This window comes from Gigantopelta aegis, chromosome 4 (genome assembly GCF_016097555.1).
Source record: "Gigantopelta aegis isolate Gae_Host chromosome 4, Gae_host_genome, whole genome shotgun sequence".
In the NCBI taxonomy this organism is placed as follows: domain Eukaryota; kingdom Metazoa; phylum Mollusca; class Gastropoda; order Neomphalida; family Peltospiridae; genus Gigantopelta; species Gigantopelta aegis.
Genome location: NC_054702.1, coordinates 14,474,506 through 14,491,973, shown reverse-complemented (window position 1 = coordinate 14,491,973; position 17,468 = coordinate 14,474,506). Strand labels below are relative to the sequence as shown.

Genomic DNA, 17,468 nt, shown 5'->3' with positions numbered 1-17,468 from the left:
ACCTGTCGCGGTTGGAGAGACAAGGACTAGGATGTGGAGGTGGACAGCAAAAGAAGTTGAAAGATAGGAGGTGTTGCAAGATTGGGAAGAAATGAAATGGAATTCAAAGGAGAGAAAGGAAAGGGGGATAGTGGGATAATAAAAAAAAGAAAAAGAAAAAAAAAAGGGAATTTCCGCGAGGCTCTGGTAAGATACGCAGCCTATTCTCCTTGGATCGTTCTCCTGCAAATTATCCATTGAATAAACAAATCAAAATTCCACCTGGTTGTCCACAATCTGTAGATGCTAATCTGAGTTAATTGGCTGCAGTAGCCTAATTAAGTCTTAGTTTGTGTATTACTCGTACAATGTGGCAATCCCCAAGCTAGTGCGGGTTCCGGTATCACCACGAATCAAGATTCCACCTGGCCCCGTGCTTATAAAACTTAAAGTCTAGACTTTATTAAAGTCCAGACTTTAACGTAATGCTATTTGAATGGCGTTGCCATGACGTTAAAGTCTGGACTTTATTAAAGTCTAGACTTTAAGGTTTATAAGCACGGGGCCTGGTTGTCGACAAAATGTAGGTGTTAATCTGAGTTAATTCGTTGCGGTAGACTAATTAAGGCTAGAGCGGGTCCCGGTATCACCACGAATCCAGAGTCCACCTGGTTGTTTACAAGATGTAGGTGTTAATCTGAGTTAATTGACTGCTGTAATTAAGTCGTAGTCTGTGTATCACTTGTACGTTGTGGCAGTTCCCTAACCAATGTATATTGGGCGGGTTCCAGTATCACATGGTCAGCATCAAACATGTATCCATTCGCCGCTTTTTGCCGTGTATATACCCCAGTAACGAAGGCCTGGCTATATACCTGGCGGCCGTAGCCTATATTTAGCCAGGTATCAGTACCGATGCAATCAATTAATCAATCAATCAATCATTTATTTCCATATAGATTCTAATATATGAATTATACAGACATGCACAATAACAAAAAAACCCAAACAAAAACAAGACATGTTACAATGGATACAATATCCTTGCATAATTATAATTTATATACTGGTAACAATATTTAACAAGTGCCAATGTCATTAGAGAGGTCGAACAACTTAAAGTAGAATAAGTCTTTGTTCAAGGTTATATACACGACGGCCGTAACACTTATTTTTAGACCAATAAAGTTTTTAAACTAGTCTTTGGATGGCCGATCCCGATGTCACGTATACTATTGTTATTATTTTGCTATTTATTGACATCTGTTTGTGAATACATATTTTGACCTATTGGATAATTTGCCATGCTGCTAGCCGATTGTTTTGTCATAGAAATAACCCGTAAATGCAAGTTACATGATTGGAAGCGACAACACTTCCTCAAAAATATGAACACATGCGTGTCAAATGTCATATTGACATCTCGTAAATGTTCGTGTCTTCTCGCGCGATTTTATCAATTCCTCGGAAGTATATCAATTTGAGCAATACACAGACCCCCCTATACTGCTGTAGGGTTTATTATTGGGTATAAAAGACAGACAGTGGCAGAGCACGTTGGCTTCCACGAAGCCCACTTGCTGGAGAAATCTGTGCAAGGTTTATTAGTAGTTTGCCATCATTTGATTTCAAAATATGGCAACTTCTAATTCTGTGGTGAGTTATTTGATAGGTTATAAAGAATACAGATTATATATTTACAGTTTACTCGTTTATGTCAACACATTAATGTTGACGGCGTAGTAGGATTATTATTTTTTTGCCCCTAAAGTTCAAATTCTGTTGTTCAAAATCGTAGACTGCTGACCGCACAGCACGCACTTCATATAATTTTGTGGTGTAACCAAAACACTGTTAATTTTTATCCACGTCACTGTGATTTTTAAATATTTTAACACAAATAGCTATTTTCCCTATGGTCATTAAAGGTCTTCTACACATTTTTATCAAAGCAGAAATGGTGTATAAAACAATGAACATGATTGATTTAAGCTGGCTCCGAACTCGACGCCCCACTTAGCTTAAACCATTAACCCTTTATAGTAATTATACTGTGTCCAATGTCCACATGGCTAATCCCATAATTATCTGTAATTATCAAAACTTAAGTCAATTATGGAGTTTGCAGTAATAAACTGATATACTGAGCAAAAAAGAAACAGATTTTCTTCATTTTTACAAACATTGATATGAATTAGCAGGGTTTGTGCCACATGGTAAAAAAATGGCTTACCCTAAAATCGTGGAAATTAATTTACATATTTGTTTAATATTTTGATATTTTATAGTAAGAAAACTACTGTTTAAAATGTCAGAATTTATTGTCCGAACTAAATTGTTAACAACTACGAAAAATTACTCTCCTACCTTTAATTGCCGTTAGATTTCCTCCAAAGTTTGTCCAGACAGAAATCTTGAAAAAAACATTACAATGACACAGATTCCACATACCAGATGATAACTATGTCACCTATAGACTTCGCTGAGAGCGCATACGGAAAAAGCATGTAATTTGATCCAGCTGCCATTTTGACTTTTTTTTTAATATTCTTCAAAAGGGGTGAAAGGATAGGACTTAATCTAATAACGTCATAACATGTTATGATATAAAAGCAAACATGATGACGTCATATTATTTATTATTATTTTTTAATTATTATTATTATTATTTTTTTAATGATACCACTAGAGATCATTGATTTCATATTAATTGTGTCACATACTTTGGAGGCTTTCACCCCTCTTGAAGAGTATTCCATAAACAAGTAACATGGCAGACGGCAGAAAACTGCATGTATTTTGTCCTATGCAATCTCAGCAAAGACTATATCGGCGACATTGTTGCACTCGTGTGTGAAATCTGTATATTTCTATTGTGTTTTTTTGCGATTTGTGTCTGGAAAAACTTTAGAGGAAATCTAACGGCAATTAAAGGTAGGAGAGTAATTTTTTGTAGTTGTTAACAATTTGGTTCGGACAATAGGCTATTTACAGAAAACATTTTTGTAGGATGATGGGACGGACTTCATTAGGGCCAGGCGGGACGTAGCCCAGTGGTAAAGTACTCGCTTGATGTGCGGTTGGTTTGGGATTGATCCCAGTCGATGGGCCCATTGGGCTATTTCTCGTTCCAGCCAGTGCACCACGACTGATATATCAAAGGCTATGGTGTGTGCTATCCTGTCTGTGGGGAAAGTGCTTATAAAAGATCCTTTGCTGCATTTAGGAAACATATAGCGGGTTTCTCTGATGACTACGTATCAGAATGACCAAATGTGTGGCATCCAATAGCCGATGATTATTTAATCAATGCACTCTAGTGGTGTCGTTAAACAAAACAAACTTTCATTAGGGCCTCCATCAGTTCAAAATATTGGATGGCTTCTAATGCAGTTGCTTTACTGGACTTATATTTTTTCCAAATATCCCTAGTGGTGAGAACCAGGTGTGTTGTGCAACTACAATCCCTGTTGTTTCTAAGAAATAGCTGTTAATAAGATGCTGTACAAAAATGCAGGGGTCAAAATTTAGTTATTGTACCACTATTCTTATTTTAAAAAAACACTTCCTTCAGGGAATGTACTATCCCATTAAAAAACTATATACAGGGCTCAAAACTTAATACGGCAACAACGGTAATTGCTGTCATTAAGGTATATATTTATGTAGGTCGTGACAAAAGTGCTGTCGGTAAAACTCCTTAACAATGGCCAAATATATACTCCTGGTGTACATTATCTGCCAATATATAACATTTATACATTTGAAATATATCTACATACAGCTTTTTAAAAAATTACTGTGAGCAGGGTCAAAATTGCCATTGGTGGGCTCTTCCACCCATGGCAATTTTTAAGTTCAAGCCTTGACTCTATATAAGCATGTACAATGCTGCTCGCCTAACGACTTACTGTGTAATGTTACTCTATGCAAAACAGCACCACATCCAATATAAAGCGTGTCCGTGTACGCAGCAATGAGAACTAGAATCGAACACATCCCTCATCATTGTATTCATTGGGTAGACTTAAAAATAGCAAATCTTATGTTCAATCACTATTTAATATCCATCCTTTATGTACACATGAAAACAAATATCGATATAACATACTTGCATCAATTCCATCATCCAACCTGGCCTGGTGCTTATAAAACTTTTGGAGTCCAGACTCGAGACTCTTAATAGATACACTAATGTCTGACAATGCCATACAAATTGTAAGCATGTGACGTCATTAGAGATTGATTCGGGACTAAAAGTTTTATAAGTACAGGCCCTGGAGGAACAATTACAGTTAACATTTTCACCCATAGTCACTTACAGATTTTTATAATCGATCATCACATTGGTAGAGCCAAACCAATCGATTTTCAATTGTAATCGTTGATTGGTTACAATGGTACATGACTGTTTCTTGCTTGTTCTGATGTTCAGTCAATCCTGTTTTAAGCAGGCATCTTAAGGTGCATTATCCTTGTAGGGGCAGGATGTAGCTTGGTGGTGAAACACTCGCCGGACGTATGCTTGGTCTGGACTATCCTCGCTCCAGCCAGTGAACCATAACTGGTTTATCAAAGACCTTTGTATGTGCTATCCTGTCTGTGTATATAAAGATCCCTTGCTACTAGTGGAAAAATGTAGCAGGTTTCCTCTCTTAAGATTATATGTCAGAATTACCAAATGTTTGACACCCAGTAGCCGATAATTAATAAATCAACGTGTTCTAATGGTGTCATTAAACAAAGCAAACTACAGTCAAACCTGTCTTAAGCAGTCGCACAAGGCCGCTTAAGACAGGTTGCGACATAATTATAGTCTTTAAAACATTTGTTGTTTCTTGTTTTAGCATCTGTACTGCTAATTAACGGATGTGTGCTTCAGAGTTTACTATAAATAAACTTTTGTCATGTCGCCTCCTTCAGCAAAAACTGCAAGTGGAATGTATTAAATTAACTGTTGCCAACAAGTTTGTTTTCTCTTTCCATTTAATTATTTAATTTCTACATCATGCGGTGTATTGTCATAGTAAGTGAACCTACAAATGTCAAGCATAGCCTGCCCAGAGGCAATTAAATGCATTCCATTGTCATACACAGTAGAGATGTTGGGACTGAATGGGTACTAGTATTCCTGAAGGTGTGAAGATCGGTTATTTGCTGCACTTTATCGCTGTTGTTAAATATCCCTTTTATATAATAGTAAACATTTACTGTGGCTGCTTAATACAGGTATTTTAACAATTTGGGATCCGATTTGGGTGGCCACTGGCCACGTTGGACAGGTGCATTTACATTATAAATCGTTTGGGAGGGAACGAAATGGCCGCTTAAGGCAGGTGACCGCTGAATACAGGTGGCCACTAGCACAGGTTTGACTGTACTTCTGTTTTTATCATAGTTATAATGTCAAGTAGCTACAATTTAATGTATCGTATACATACAACACTATCTCTGTAATATAATTAATTCATACATCACATACCTGCCAAATTGGCAGCCCTTAAAGAATTAAGAATGAAAAACATGGCTCATATGACTTACCTCTGTAAATGCAGGTCTACATCCAATAAAATGCAGATGTCCCATTTGGTAGACAAAATAGTATCCTGTCCTCCTTATCTTGATTGACCATTGAGTGGTGCCATTAGGATCAGCAGTGTTGCACGGTTTTCTGATTGATTACATCGTTACCTGTAACAAGTACTGCTACAGTTTTAATACATGTGAATTTAACATAACTGGCCTCAGTGGTGTCGTGGTTAGCCAGCGGACATAAGGCTGGTAGATACTGGGTTCGCAGCCTGATACCGACACCCAGCCATAGCGAACTTTGATGATTCAATGGGTAGGTGTAAGGCCACTATACCGACTGCTATACCGATAGCTGAGGTGTGTTTCCAGGACAGCGTGCTTGAACCTTGATTGGATATAAGCACAAAAATAAGTATGAATGAAATGATATGTACGTACATTGTAAACTTGTAATGTTCACTGTTGGTAAATGTTTTACTAATTTTTGTTATTTATGTGATAATGTGAAAAAGTGTTTATATTTCAAGATCTTTAAGAACTTGTACAAGACTAGTATTAAATGTGATAATATAAAATGTTTTTATATTGTAGGGCCCACTGTACAAGACTGTACATGACTGTACATGTGATAATATAAACTGTTTTTATGTTGTAGGGCCCACTGTACAAGACTGTACATGTGATAATATAAACTGTTTTTATGTTGTAGGGCCCACTGTACAAGACTGTACACGTGATAATGTAAACTGTTTTTATGTTGTAGGGCCCACTGTACAAGACTGTACATGTGATAATGTAAACTGTTTTTATGTTGTAGGGCCCACTGTACAAGACTGTACATGACTGTACATGTGATAATATAAACTGTTTTTATGTTGTAGGGCCCACTGTACAAGACTGTACATGTGATAATATAAACTGTTTTTATGTTGTAGGGCCTACTGTACAAGACTGTACACGTGATAATGTAAACTGTTTTTATATTGTAGGGCCCACTGTACAAGACTGTACACGTGATAATGTGAACTCTTTTTATATTGTAGGGCCCACTGTACAAGACTGTAGTAGAAGACGTGATAAACAATGTTAAGGAAGCATTCTTGGATGAAGGTGTTGATGAGCAGGTGTTAGTGGAGTTGAAGCAGGTAGTGCTTATATACATGCTTATATACTGTACTGTGAACGTTTTAACACTGCTTCATTAGTTCCCTACTGGGCCAGCTGGAGGGGACTATATGAGTTTCGTCTCCGTCCTTTTGTCTGTCTGTCCTTAAGTCTGTCCCACATATAGTTTTCCGGATGTTTTTTCCGCAATACCTCAAGATAGTAAGCTTTATCATCTATTATTACTGATCAAGTTTGACATTCATGGAGATTTACATATTTTCATGGAGATTTACATATTTTTTAGAGTTATGACCTTTGAACCTACGACATATGAAAATTAGTTTTCTATATTTTTTTATTTTTTTTACCTATGACTCGAGATATTGAGTTGAAATTTTGTATATAGCTTTATCATGTACTGTTAGAAATCAAGTTTGACTTTTCATAGAGTTATGGTCATTAAACTTGGTGGATAAGAAACCTGTTTGGGTCATGTATTGCTTTAGCAGTACTCTCAAAATTCTTGTTTAACTATTACCTAACTCTAGTTTGTCTCCCATCCTTTAAGGGTGCAATGTAGCACAGTAGCAGAATATTCACTTGATGTGTGAGGTGTGATGAGTTGTAAGATCAAACGCCCTCAGTTGACTCCGTTTTTTGTCTCTCCTAAAGTAGAAAGGCGCTATATAGCTATTACTTTTCTGATGTTGGTGGCAGTGTCGGCTTACACTTATGCATAAGTTTAACTTTGAAGTTGAACGTTTAGATGAGTTTCTCACAAACTATAAATCCTAGGTCATTGAAACTGTTTTTGTAGTTGCAACTATGTATGTTCATCACAGTTCACTGAAAATGTTTATGGTAGGTGAGCCAGTTAATTACACAGAATTCATGTTGTCTAATCTCAATCAGTGCTCCATTACTGGTATATTAAATGTAATTGGTGTGGCCAGAGTTTTATATTGGAAGTGGGGCTCCCTCACTATATGTGAGTCATGTTATGGGGCGACAGCCAAATATAAAAGTAATGGGGAAAAAAAGAGGTGTTATTGGGAGAGCATGACCCCAGAAAAGCGAGTGATCACTCATGCTCCCATCCACCCTCCAGGGCTCAAACTTGAGAATTTGTTACCTACAGCAATTTTGAAATGTTTATGCCAGAGGCAAAATCCTTACCGACGGCAATTTTGAGCCTTTTTTGTTTTTGGCAATTTTAAACTTGTAACTTTGGCAACAAATATAAGAATCAACTGACAACAATAATTTTTATCCATCGACGAGACACTGCCATCAGTCAATCCCCTGACCGACAGCAATTAAGTTCGCCGTCATTAAGTTCGAGTGCTGCACACTCCCCTGAAAGTTTTAGGAGAGCGACAAACTTGCAATAAAATATTTAATACATTTTAATTGAAACTTCATGTGATTGCTCGCCTAGCAGCATTTCAGGAGAGTGATCTTCAGCTCACTTTGATTTTGGTTATGGTCAAGACTGACATACATGCAATGACAGCATGTTTTTTTCCAGATCAAGTGTTAAAATAATATTATGTTAGACACTGCATAGATATAGTTGAAAATGTACTGAGGTGTCGGTAAACACATATTCCTTTCCTGTTTCAGCTGTAGGTTCTGAAAGTTTTAGTTTTTGTTATAGATTTTGTTATAGCTGTAGATTGTGTAGGTTTTAACTGTATATCATGGGGTGAATTTACGAAGCCTGTTTTTCTTAAAGACAGATGTTTAAGCATTGTAAATGTATGTAGTTGCACATAGTCTTAAACAGGCTTTGTAAATTTGTCCCTATATGTTGGACATTTTGTTTCTTTGTTACTGTCAATTTTGTAGACAAATAAATGTCACCTGTAGATTTTGTATGTTTCAGCTATAGCTTTTGTAGGATTCAGCTATATGTTTTGTAGGATTCAGCTGTAGATTTTGTAAGATTCAGCTGTCTATTTTGTAGGATTCAGCTGTATGTTTTGTATGTTTCAGCTGTGGGAGACTAAGCTGCATGCCTCGAAGGCGTTGGATCCAGTGATCAATGAACAGGAAGCCATTCTTCAAAAACACCAGTTTACACTTCTTCAGCAACAACCACATGCTGGTGAGACGAATATGTAGTAGAAGCCAAATACAGGACACATACAGTCCCACACGATCTGTGTGACTACGGAAACCTGGAAATGCATCATCTTTTGTTTCACTGCCATTTTTTGTTTGGACAGTAATAGTTCAAATATATAAATCTGTTTGTGTCAAAAGGGAAACGATAAACTAAATAATGCTAAAATTCATATAACAGCATATTATTATCAACTTGAGTAAATAAAAAGGTTTTTTAAATTATCACCAAATTATATAGATTAAATCTTATTTTTACTAAACGGTTGAAAGTTTGTTTTGTTTAGTGACACCACTTGAGCGCATTCTATTGGATGTCAAACATTTAATAATTTTGACATGTAGTCATCAAGGGATCTTTTATATGCACATTCCCACAGACAGGAAAGCACATACCCCAGCCTTTGACCAGTTATGGTGCACTGGTTGGAACGAGAAAAAACCCTATCAGTTGAATAGATCCACCGAGGTGGTTTGATCCTGCGACTCGAGCAGCTCAAGTAGCTCAAGCGAACACTCAACCGACTGAGCTAAATCCTGCCCTTTATAAAGGGTTTTAGACAAAATACTAGAACAGCCAAGGTACACCGCTTCATCTGCATTATTTGTGAAGCAGTCAATAATGCAGTACAGAGAGTAAATGTATAGCTGCACATGCTTTCCCTTGGCTGTTCCATCAATTGCCTTCATACCTGTATCAAAAAAGAAGATTTAACCTATCCAATTTGATGGTAATTTATAAAGAAACTGTTTTATTTATAATGAATTTTTTTTTCAAAAAATGTTATTTGAGTTGGTATGTGTTTAAAATGTAATAATGTTTTTATATGAATTTTAACTTTATTCAGTGTAGAATTACATGCCGATTCATTGGTTCTTTTTTCATGCAAATGGACAATAGAAAAGATGTACCAACTGACACTGTTGAAACTCTCATTTGGATTGCAACATACCAGCTAAAGGTTTTGTTCCTGCTTATTCATCTGTCTGTCTGTCCATTCATTCATTAATTATTCTTTCTTTCTTTTATTCTGTCAATTATTCATCATTTGTACGGTGTATAATGTAAAATTTCTTGTAATTGTTATTTTCAGTGATGACCGGTACACCACACCAAATGCATCAGTCCTTACAGCTGCCCACTCTGCAGATGACCAGTGTTGGTCAAGACATGGTGAGGATTTGTTTAACAATTATACTATACACTCTAAATCTCTATTAATAAAGGTAGTCATCAAAAGATAATTTTTTATGGGTAGACCTCTTACATGTCAGTAAGTTTAAGCTTGACAAAACTTAAATTAGCAGTTTCTCTGAAGTGAGCTTTGGCAAGTTCCAGATAGGATTGTTGTCTGTAACAGACATGGATGACTGATTATTTCCCTGGTGTATGTAGCAGATAAATCAACATTCAGTGAGTGGCTTTGAACCAGGGAATCTATCTGAGAGTTAGTTGTAAAGCACTCATCTGATGTGCGGTTGGTCTGGGATTGATCCCCGTCGGTAGACCATTAGGCTATTTGCCGTACCAGCCAGTGCACCATGACTGGGATATCATGGTATGTGCTATTATATCTCTGCATATACGGTAGTGTTTCCTTTCTAAGACTACATGTCAAAATTACCAAATGTTTGACATACAGTAGACGACGATTAACAAACCAATGTGCTCTAGTAGTGTTACTAAACAAAACAAACTTTTAAGTTTTAACTGTTTGAGAGTGTTCACATTCTAGCAGCTAGTGTGGAAATCCCAATACCTAGTTTAGATAGAAGCACCTTACACCTGTCGGGAAACTAGTGATTTGGATGTTGTTGTACCAGTAAGCATATTCATATTATTACATCTCAACATTTTGGACACTCCATTTATATGTAAGATCTTACATATGAATGGAGTGTCCAATGGATTTTGTTGACAAATGTCCATACTTTGCTGTTCAAATCATGCACTGTGATGTTTTGTTTAGGGGGCGGCAGCTACAGCAACAATGGCTCTTCCCCAGGGTCTCTTCCAGCAGCAGTTTGCAGCTCTCCAGAACGCCAACACAATAGCTCTACAACCTACAGGTAAAACCCAGCTTTTAAAATATTCACACCCTCCCCATAACTCGACAGCCTACAGGTAAACCTGTCTCTCCACGTAGCATTATAACTTACAGGTGAAACTAGCTCTCTTACATGTACTTACACACTACCCATCAGTTTGCAACCTAAAGGTAAAACATAGCTGTTTCATGTGTGTGTGTGTGTGTATATACCTATATATCTATATATCTATATATAGATATCTATATATAGATAGATAGATAGATAGATATAGATATATATACTCACACCTTACTCATAGCTATACAATCTACAGGTAAAAGCTTTCTTACATGTACTCGAGCTCTCCACATAAGTTTACAACATACAAGTAACAGATAGCTTGTTTACATAATAGTCATGCCCTCCCAATAGCTCTACAACCTACAGATAAAAGCTAGCTTGCTTAAATATAAAACCTAGGTCATTTATATATACTCATGCTCTCCCAGTACAACCTACAGGTAAAACGTAGCTCTCTCACATAATCCAAGACTGTAAACCATCTTATAAAAAAGTGTAAAATATATTTTATGTTGTGTTTTCCGCCAGCTGGAGGTCAGTACATCCAAGTGTTGCCCCAGCAGCTGCAGCAGCACCAACTGACGAGACATCCACAGACGTCAACCATCACACTTCCACACCAGACAACAATACTGCAGAGCAACGTCCAGCCAGGCAATGTACAGATTACTGGTGCACAGGTCCAATCAAATAACCCAGTAAGTAATCCGTGACAATTTAAAGGCATAGTATCACAGAGTACAAAATCTTTGTCTAAGTGTTGTTGTTTGCACTTGGTATCATAAATATGGCTATTGTACAGGGCTTCTAGAATTCTTTTTAAATCCACTAGCCATGGGATCATTGATTTAAAAAATTAAATATTCACTAGCTCTTCTTTACTTTAAGTTAATACAATTTTACAGTGTCACCTAAATAGGGAGATATAGCTTAAAAAATACTAGGATACACACAGGGTATTCATATTTACAAAATAAACTTAAACTGCAATATTTGACAATTTTCTTTTTCACTAGCCATCGGGCATGGTAATAGTAGTTATTTACTAGCCCAACATTGAATATCACTGGCCATGGAAGTGGGGATACCATAATCTAGAAGCCCTGTTGTATTTGTATGGTATAACAAAGGCCTTGGTATGTACTATCCTGTCTTTGGCATGCTGCTAATTGAAAAGAGTCGCCCATTGCGTGGTGACAGTGGGTTTCCTCTCATCAGTATGATCCATAATTATGTGTTAAGTGTGTCAGTACCGGTAAATAACACATTCCTTCCTTCCTACTTGTCACCTGTGTCTAGATGCAGTTTTCCTCTTGCACTAGAACAAGGAATGTGGCTGTTAGGATCAAACCACCTCAGTGGAACCTTTCTCTGATTGTAGTGGATTTTCACTAAGACTATATATGTCACAATTGTCAAATGTTCTCTATGCAACAGCCAATGATTAATAAATAAATGCTCTAGTGGTGTCGTAAAATGTTTTTTTAAGGTCAGGAAAACCACCATTTTGTTTGAGTTTGAGAAAAAGTTAGTTTGTTTTATTTAATGACACCATTAGAACACATTGAATTATGCATTGGCTCTTGGATGGAAGACATTTAGTAATTTTGACATATAGTCTTAAAGAAGAAGCTTGCTACGTTTTTCCTTTAGTGTAGCAAGGGATCTTTTATATGTGCCATCCCACAGACAGGATAGTAAATGCCAACAGCCTTTGATATAAACAGACTGTGCATCAGACGAGTGCTTTATCATTGATTGAGTTTTAGAAATTCTGTTTAGTATAAGAATGCAAACATAAGTTTAATATCATTACTTCAGTTTTCCTCATGTGTTCCACCACCACCACCACCACCACCACCACCACCACCACCACCACCTCACCCCAAGAAAAACAAAAAACAAACAGAAACCAAACAAAAAAACCCCACACACATACACACACACACACACACACACACACACACACACAAATCACCCCCAACCCCCCCCCCCAAAAACAAACAAACACCCAAACAAACATAAAAAAACAAACAAAAAAACAACCCCAGATATATAATATCATATGTGACTTCAATTCTGTTTAGTTTCTTCGGCTTCTAACATTAATGCATCCATTTTCAATCTTTAAACTTTAATGAAATGAACCGATTTGATTTAGGGTAATCTACCTAATGTTAACAAGCAGCAGAAAATCACGTTTTTTGTTCTTTAAAAAAGAATCATAATTATTTTATATGATTTTTACAGTTTAATTACTGTACTTCTTTTTGTCTCAGAATATTCCAGGTTTGGTCCAGTTTGATGGAGCGGGTGACACGAGTTCATCCGAAGATGAGTTCAATGATGATGACAATGATGATGATGAGAATGATGAGAATAACGAGGATGAAGATGGGGCGGGGCAAGAGGAGGTAAAAATTGTAGTTCTGCTCGTCTGTCCATCTGTCTGTAGAAATGGTGCAATTATTAATATCTATAAAATCATTAAAGGTACCTTGTCAACTAAAACATTCTACTACAATTCTGGTTGGACAGCCAGATTTTAAAGATGCATGGTTGAAAATTTGTTTTATTGATTAGAATAATAAAATGGCATGTGGTATACAGTGTGTTGTCGGCTTGCATGACGTCAAGTGAGATATCTCGCCTGTGGTAGTCAGAAGATTAGTAACTTGTTTTTCTGTTGTAAACAGTCATGTTTTATTTTTATTAAGTTTAAACATGTTTTTCTGTTGTAAACAGATTGATGATTTGTTTCATTAATGTGTTTTTGTTGTGTATTTAGGAACCGTTGAACAGTGGTGATGATGTTAGTGAAGAAGATCCCAATGATCTCTTCGATACAGACAATGTGGTTGTGTGTCAGTATGACAAGGTATTTTAGACATTCTCATATCTTTAGATTTTCATTAAGTTTTATCAGAAGGAATATAGATCAGTTGTAGAGACTAGTCTGAAGCATGACGTGTTATAGGATCAATCATCCTCTGTAGATTCTTCAAGTGAATAGCTTTATTTCCAAGATCATTTCAGCTGATATGTTTAAATGGGATTTACATCCCTGATCAAAGGCCATGGTGTGTGCATTCCTCTCTGGAAAATGCATGTAACAGATCAGAAGATCTCATGATGGTCACCAAGAGAACCCTACACATATACGACTGGATTTTTTTTTTCTCTCTCTCTCTCTCTCTCTCTCTCTCTCTCTCTCTCTCTCTCTCTCTCTCTCTCTCTCTCTCTCTCTCTCTCTCACTATTTAGCACCATTGTTTAGATGACCATATGTTGGATATCAAATAGATGTAGTTTTAAAAAATGTACTAAGGTGTTGTTAAACAAATTTATTCAACTATCATAATTAATATACCTTTACAGGCAACATTTTGTTCAGTATCACGATTCACTACACAAGTTTCAGAGATCACTACACAATTTTAAAACATTAAACTAATTGCTAATCAATTTTCAATTGACTAGAAATATTGCTAATGAAGATTTTGAAAACAAAATGTTCCTTGCTTTACTAGTGTCCACAAGGACTAGAGCACGGGCCGAGTCTAGCAAGACTCGAGTCCGTTCACAGGATTCCAGTACCTGTGCAAGGAAGAGCACTCTCAATTATTATTATTATTTTAATGTCATTTTGCCATATGCTTGCTGCTGGTCACATTATAGGGCTATGAGACATGGAGGGGAAAACAAAAGTTGAATGTGTGGAATGCAATGCAATGGCATGATTTGGCATCCATGTTCAGCACTAGAATTAAGATGCATAATACTATTTTACTTTATTCCTTTGTCTCATTATCATCTAGTGTGTCGGATACTTGGGTCCTGGTCAATTTTAACTCTTTGAGTACTCAAATTCAATATTTTGGACTTGTGGAGGCCCTGACGTTTACTATAAAATTGAATAGAGTGCTTGGGTAAGGTGTGATAGGCACTGGATCGATCTCTTTCAGAAGACCCATTGGGTTATTTCCCATTCCAACCATTACCTCACAACCCATGTATAAAAGGTTGTGGTATGTGGTGTATATATCAGTGTGTTTGTTGCTAATCACAGTAGAGTAGTGTTTTTGGTGGCACACCTGGTGTAACAAAGGCCGTGGTATGTACTATCCTGTCTGTGGGATGGTGCATATAAAAGATCCCTTGCTGCTAATTGAAAAGAGTAGCCCATGAAGTGGCGACAGCGGGTTTTCTCTTTCAATATTTGTGTGTGGTCCTTAACCATATGTCTGACGCCATATAACCGTAAATAAAATATGTTGAGTGCATTGTTAAATAAAACATTCCCTTCCCTTGTTTGTGGTGGCAGTGAAATTCAATAGAAGTTTGGGAAATGTAATTACTATCCATTAATGGCATTATTCACAAAACAGCAGCTCCTGATAAAAGATCTTTCTCACTATTCATAATGTTTACAATATTTATTTTAGACTTCAATATTAATTTTATGCATTTCATTTCAGATACATAGGAATAAAAACAAATGGAAATTCCACCTAAAAGATGGAATAATGAATCTCAACGGGCGTGATTATGTATTCCAGAAAGCGACGGGAGATTCTGAGTGGTAACACAACACCTAGTCCGATGATGTGTATATTTGTACAGACATTTCCAGAGTGTACATAGCTCACGACAAGACTAAGTCATTTGTTATACTGTCACATTGTCTGTATGACTGAAACCTGTAATCATAAAACTTTAAAAGCATTACCTCTGTGCATGCCAAAGAAATGTAAAAAAATTTGGATTGCCAACACAAATATTGTTTGCCATTTGTAATATGTACATATGAACAGTATAGAAGGTTAACTTTATAATACATTTGTTAACAATGAGCTTTATTGCTTAAATCTATTTTACTGTATAATTCCAATAATGAGTAAAAAGTGTTAGTCGTACTTTTGCTTTCACATTAGCATGGCAAAGCATCTTGCAAAATAACCTATGCTAAATTTTCAAAACTTTAATGTCATTCATTTGTGACAGTTGATAATATTCAAGACATATACTACACAATGGATGGGTGGGAGGGGGAGGAAATCGCACAAATTATGTCACTATTCAAGGGAGTTAATTCATGGTCATTTTGTTTTCTTAGTCAAAATTTTCAATAAATTTGATAAAATTGAAATAGTTGGGGAAAAAACCCATATGTAATTTTCATATCCTGATATGTGATTACAACTTCGCAAAACATTTTGGACTGGTTTTAACTTTACTGTATTATAAAGTTAACCTTTAGGTTTCATTTTGCAAGTACTGGGCTAAGTTCAGCCAAACTAAACAGAAAAATGTCAGCTAGACTGGTTTTTGCACTTCATGTTAAACCAAATGACCACTTGCAGAATCGGTCAAAATAGTTCACATGCGTTGATAAACATCTGGCTGGACTTGCTCTGTTTCCTGCCATCCCTTTTGTTTTTTTATAAGGGCCTTAGTATGTTAAGCATATTATGGCGTGATTGTTGTCACCCGTCCATGTATTAACTACTACAGTATCTTCAGTTCTGTATTATTAGCTTTTGTTAAAGTAACTGACTGGATCACTCTTTAAGGATTTGACTGGGTTAATCACCATGTCAATTGCGTGCACTGATTGCAGTTGGTAACTAATGGTCTTCATGCATAGGGAACATTTTGTTTTGGTCAAGGACATTTTTAGTCGGTTGAAAATTGATCAGCAGTTACTGTTTAATGTTATAAAATTGTGTAATGATCTCTAAAACTTTCATTTCATTTCAACTTATTTTCATGCTTATATCCAATTAAGGTTCAAGCACTTTGTCCTGGGCACACACCTCAGCTATCTGGGCTGTCTGTCCAGGACCCAGGACAGAGGGTTAGTGGTTAGTGAGCGAAAAAGGGTGTAGTGCCAAGTGGTCTTACACCTACTCATTGAGTCATTAAAACTCGCTCTGGGTGGGAACCAGTACAGGGCTGCGAACCCTGTACCTACAAGCCTTGTATCCGAAGGCTTAACCATGACACCACCGAGGCTGGTGATGATAACTAAAATGTTTCTTGATGTAGATAGTCACTGCCAGAATTTTACGTTGAAGGTTTAAGCATAGCCATACCTAGCCTTAAACAATTGGTGGAAGGGCTGTAAAAAGAAAATCAGGATATTTAATATAGGTTCTTCTACAGTTAGACGTGAAAACAAGGCACTTTTTTCTATTTGCTAGTTATAGCCTTTGTAAATAGTTGTTATCTGCAGGCTTAGAATAAGTTGTACAGTCATTCAGGTAACCAGGAAGTTTCCACATGTCACGAAAGTTGAGAGATTCTTATCATGTTTTTATAACAAAAATACCAAAACCTAAATTTGATTGTGTGCTGTTTAAATATGATTTACAAACCGATCAGTATCGGTATAACAAGAACAGTGATATGAATGAATAACCAAGTATCAGCATTTTTGTGAAGGGATTGTAATGGAGATTGTTAACTTGATAAACATGTAACCTGTAGGTTACCAGGCTGGTAATTTATGGTAACCAGGCACTATTTCGATGCTTGCAGGGCTGTAAAAAGAAAATCAGGATATTTAATATAGGTTCTTCTACAGTTAGACGTGAAAACAAGGCACTTTTTTCT

General features: G+C 36.5%; 1 protein-coding gene across 1 annotated transcript; it reads left to right on the top strand.

Annotated features, from left to right (window-relative positions):
* Window positions 1-1,511: 1,511 nt before the first annotated feature.
* Window positions 1,512-16,671, top strand: LOC121372046 (transcription initiation factor IIA subunit 1-like). Its single transcript, XM_041498293.1, has 9 exons — window positions 1,512-1,635; window positions 6,555-6,656; window positions 8,614-8,725; window positions 9,837-9,916; window positions 10,713-10,812; window positions 11,383-11,552; window positions 13,134-13,268; window positions 13,643-13,732; window positions 15,332-16,671. The coding sequence occupies exons 1-9, from the start codon at window positions 1,615-1,617 to the stop codon at window positions 15,437-15,439; spliced, it is 918 nt and encodes a 305-aa protein (XP_041354227.1). The 5' UTR covers window positions 1,512-1,614; the 3' UTR covers window positions 15,440-16,671.
* The last annotated feature ends 797 nt before the right edge of the window (window positions 16,672-17,468 follow it).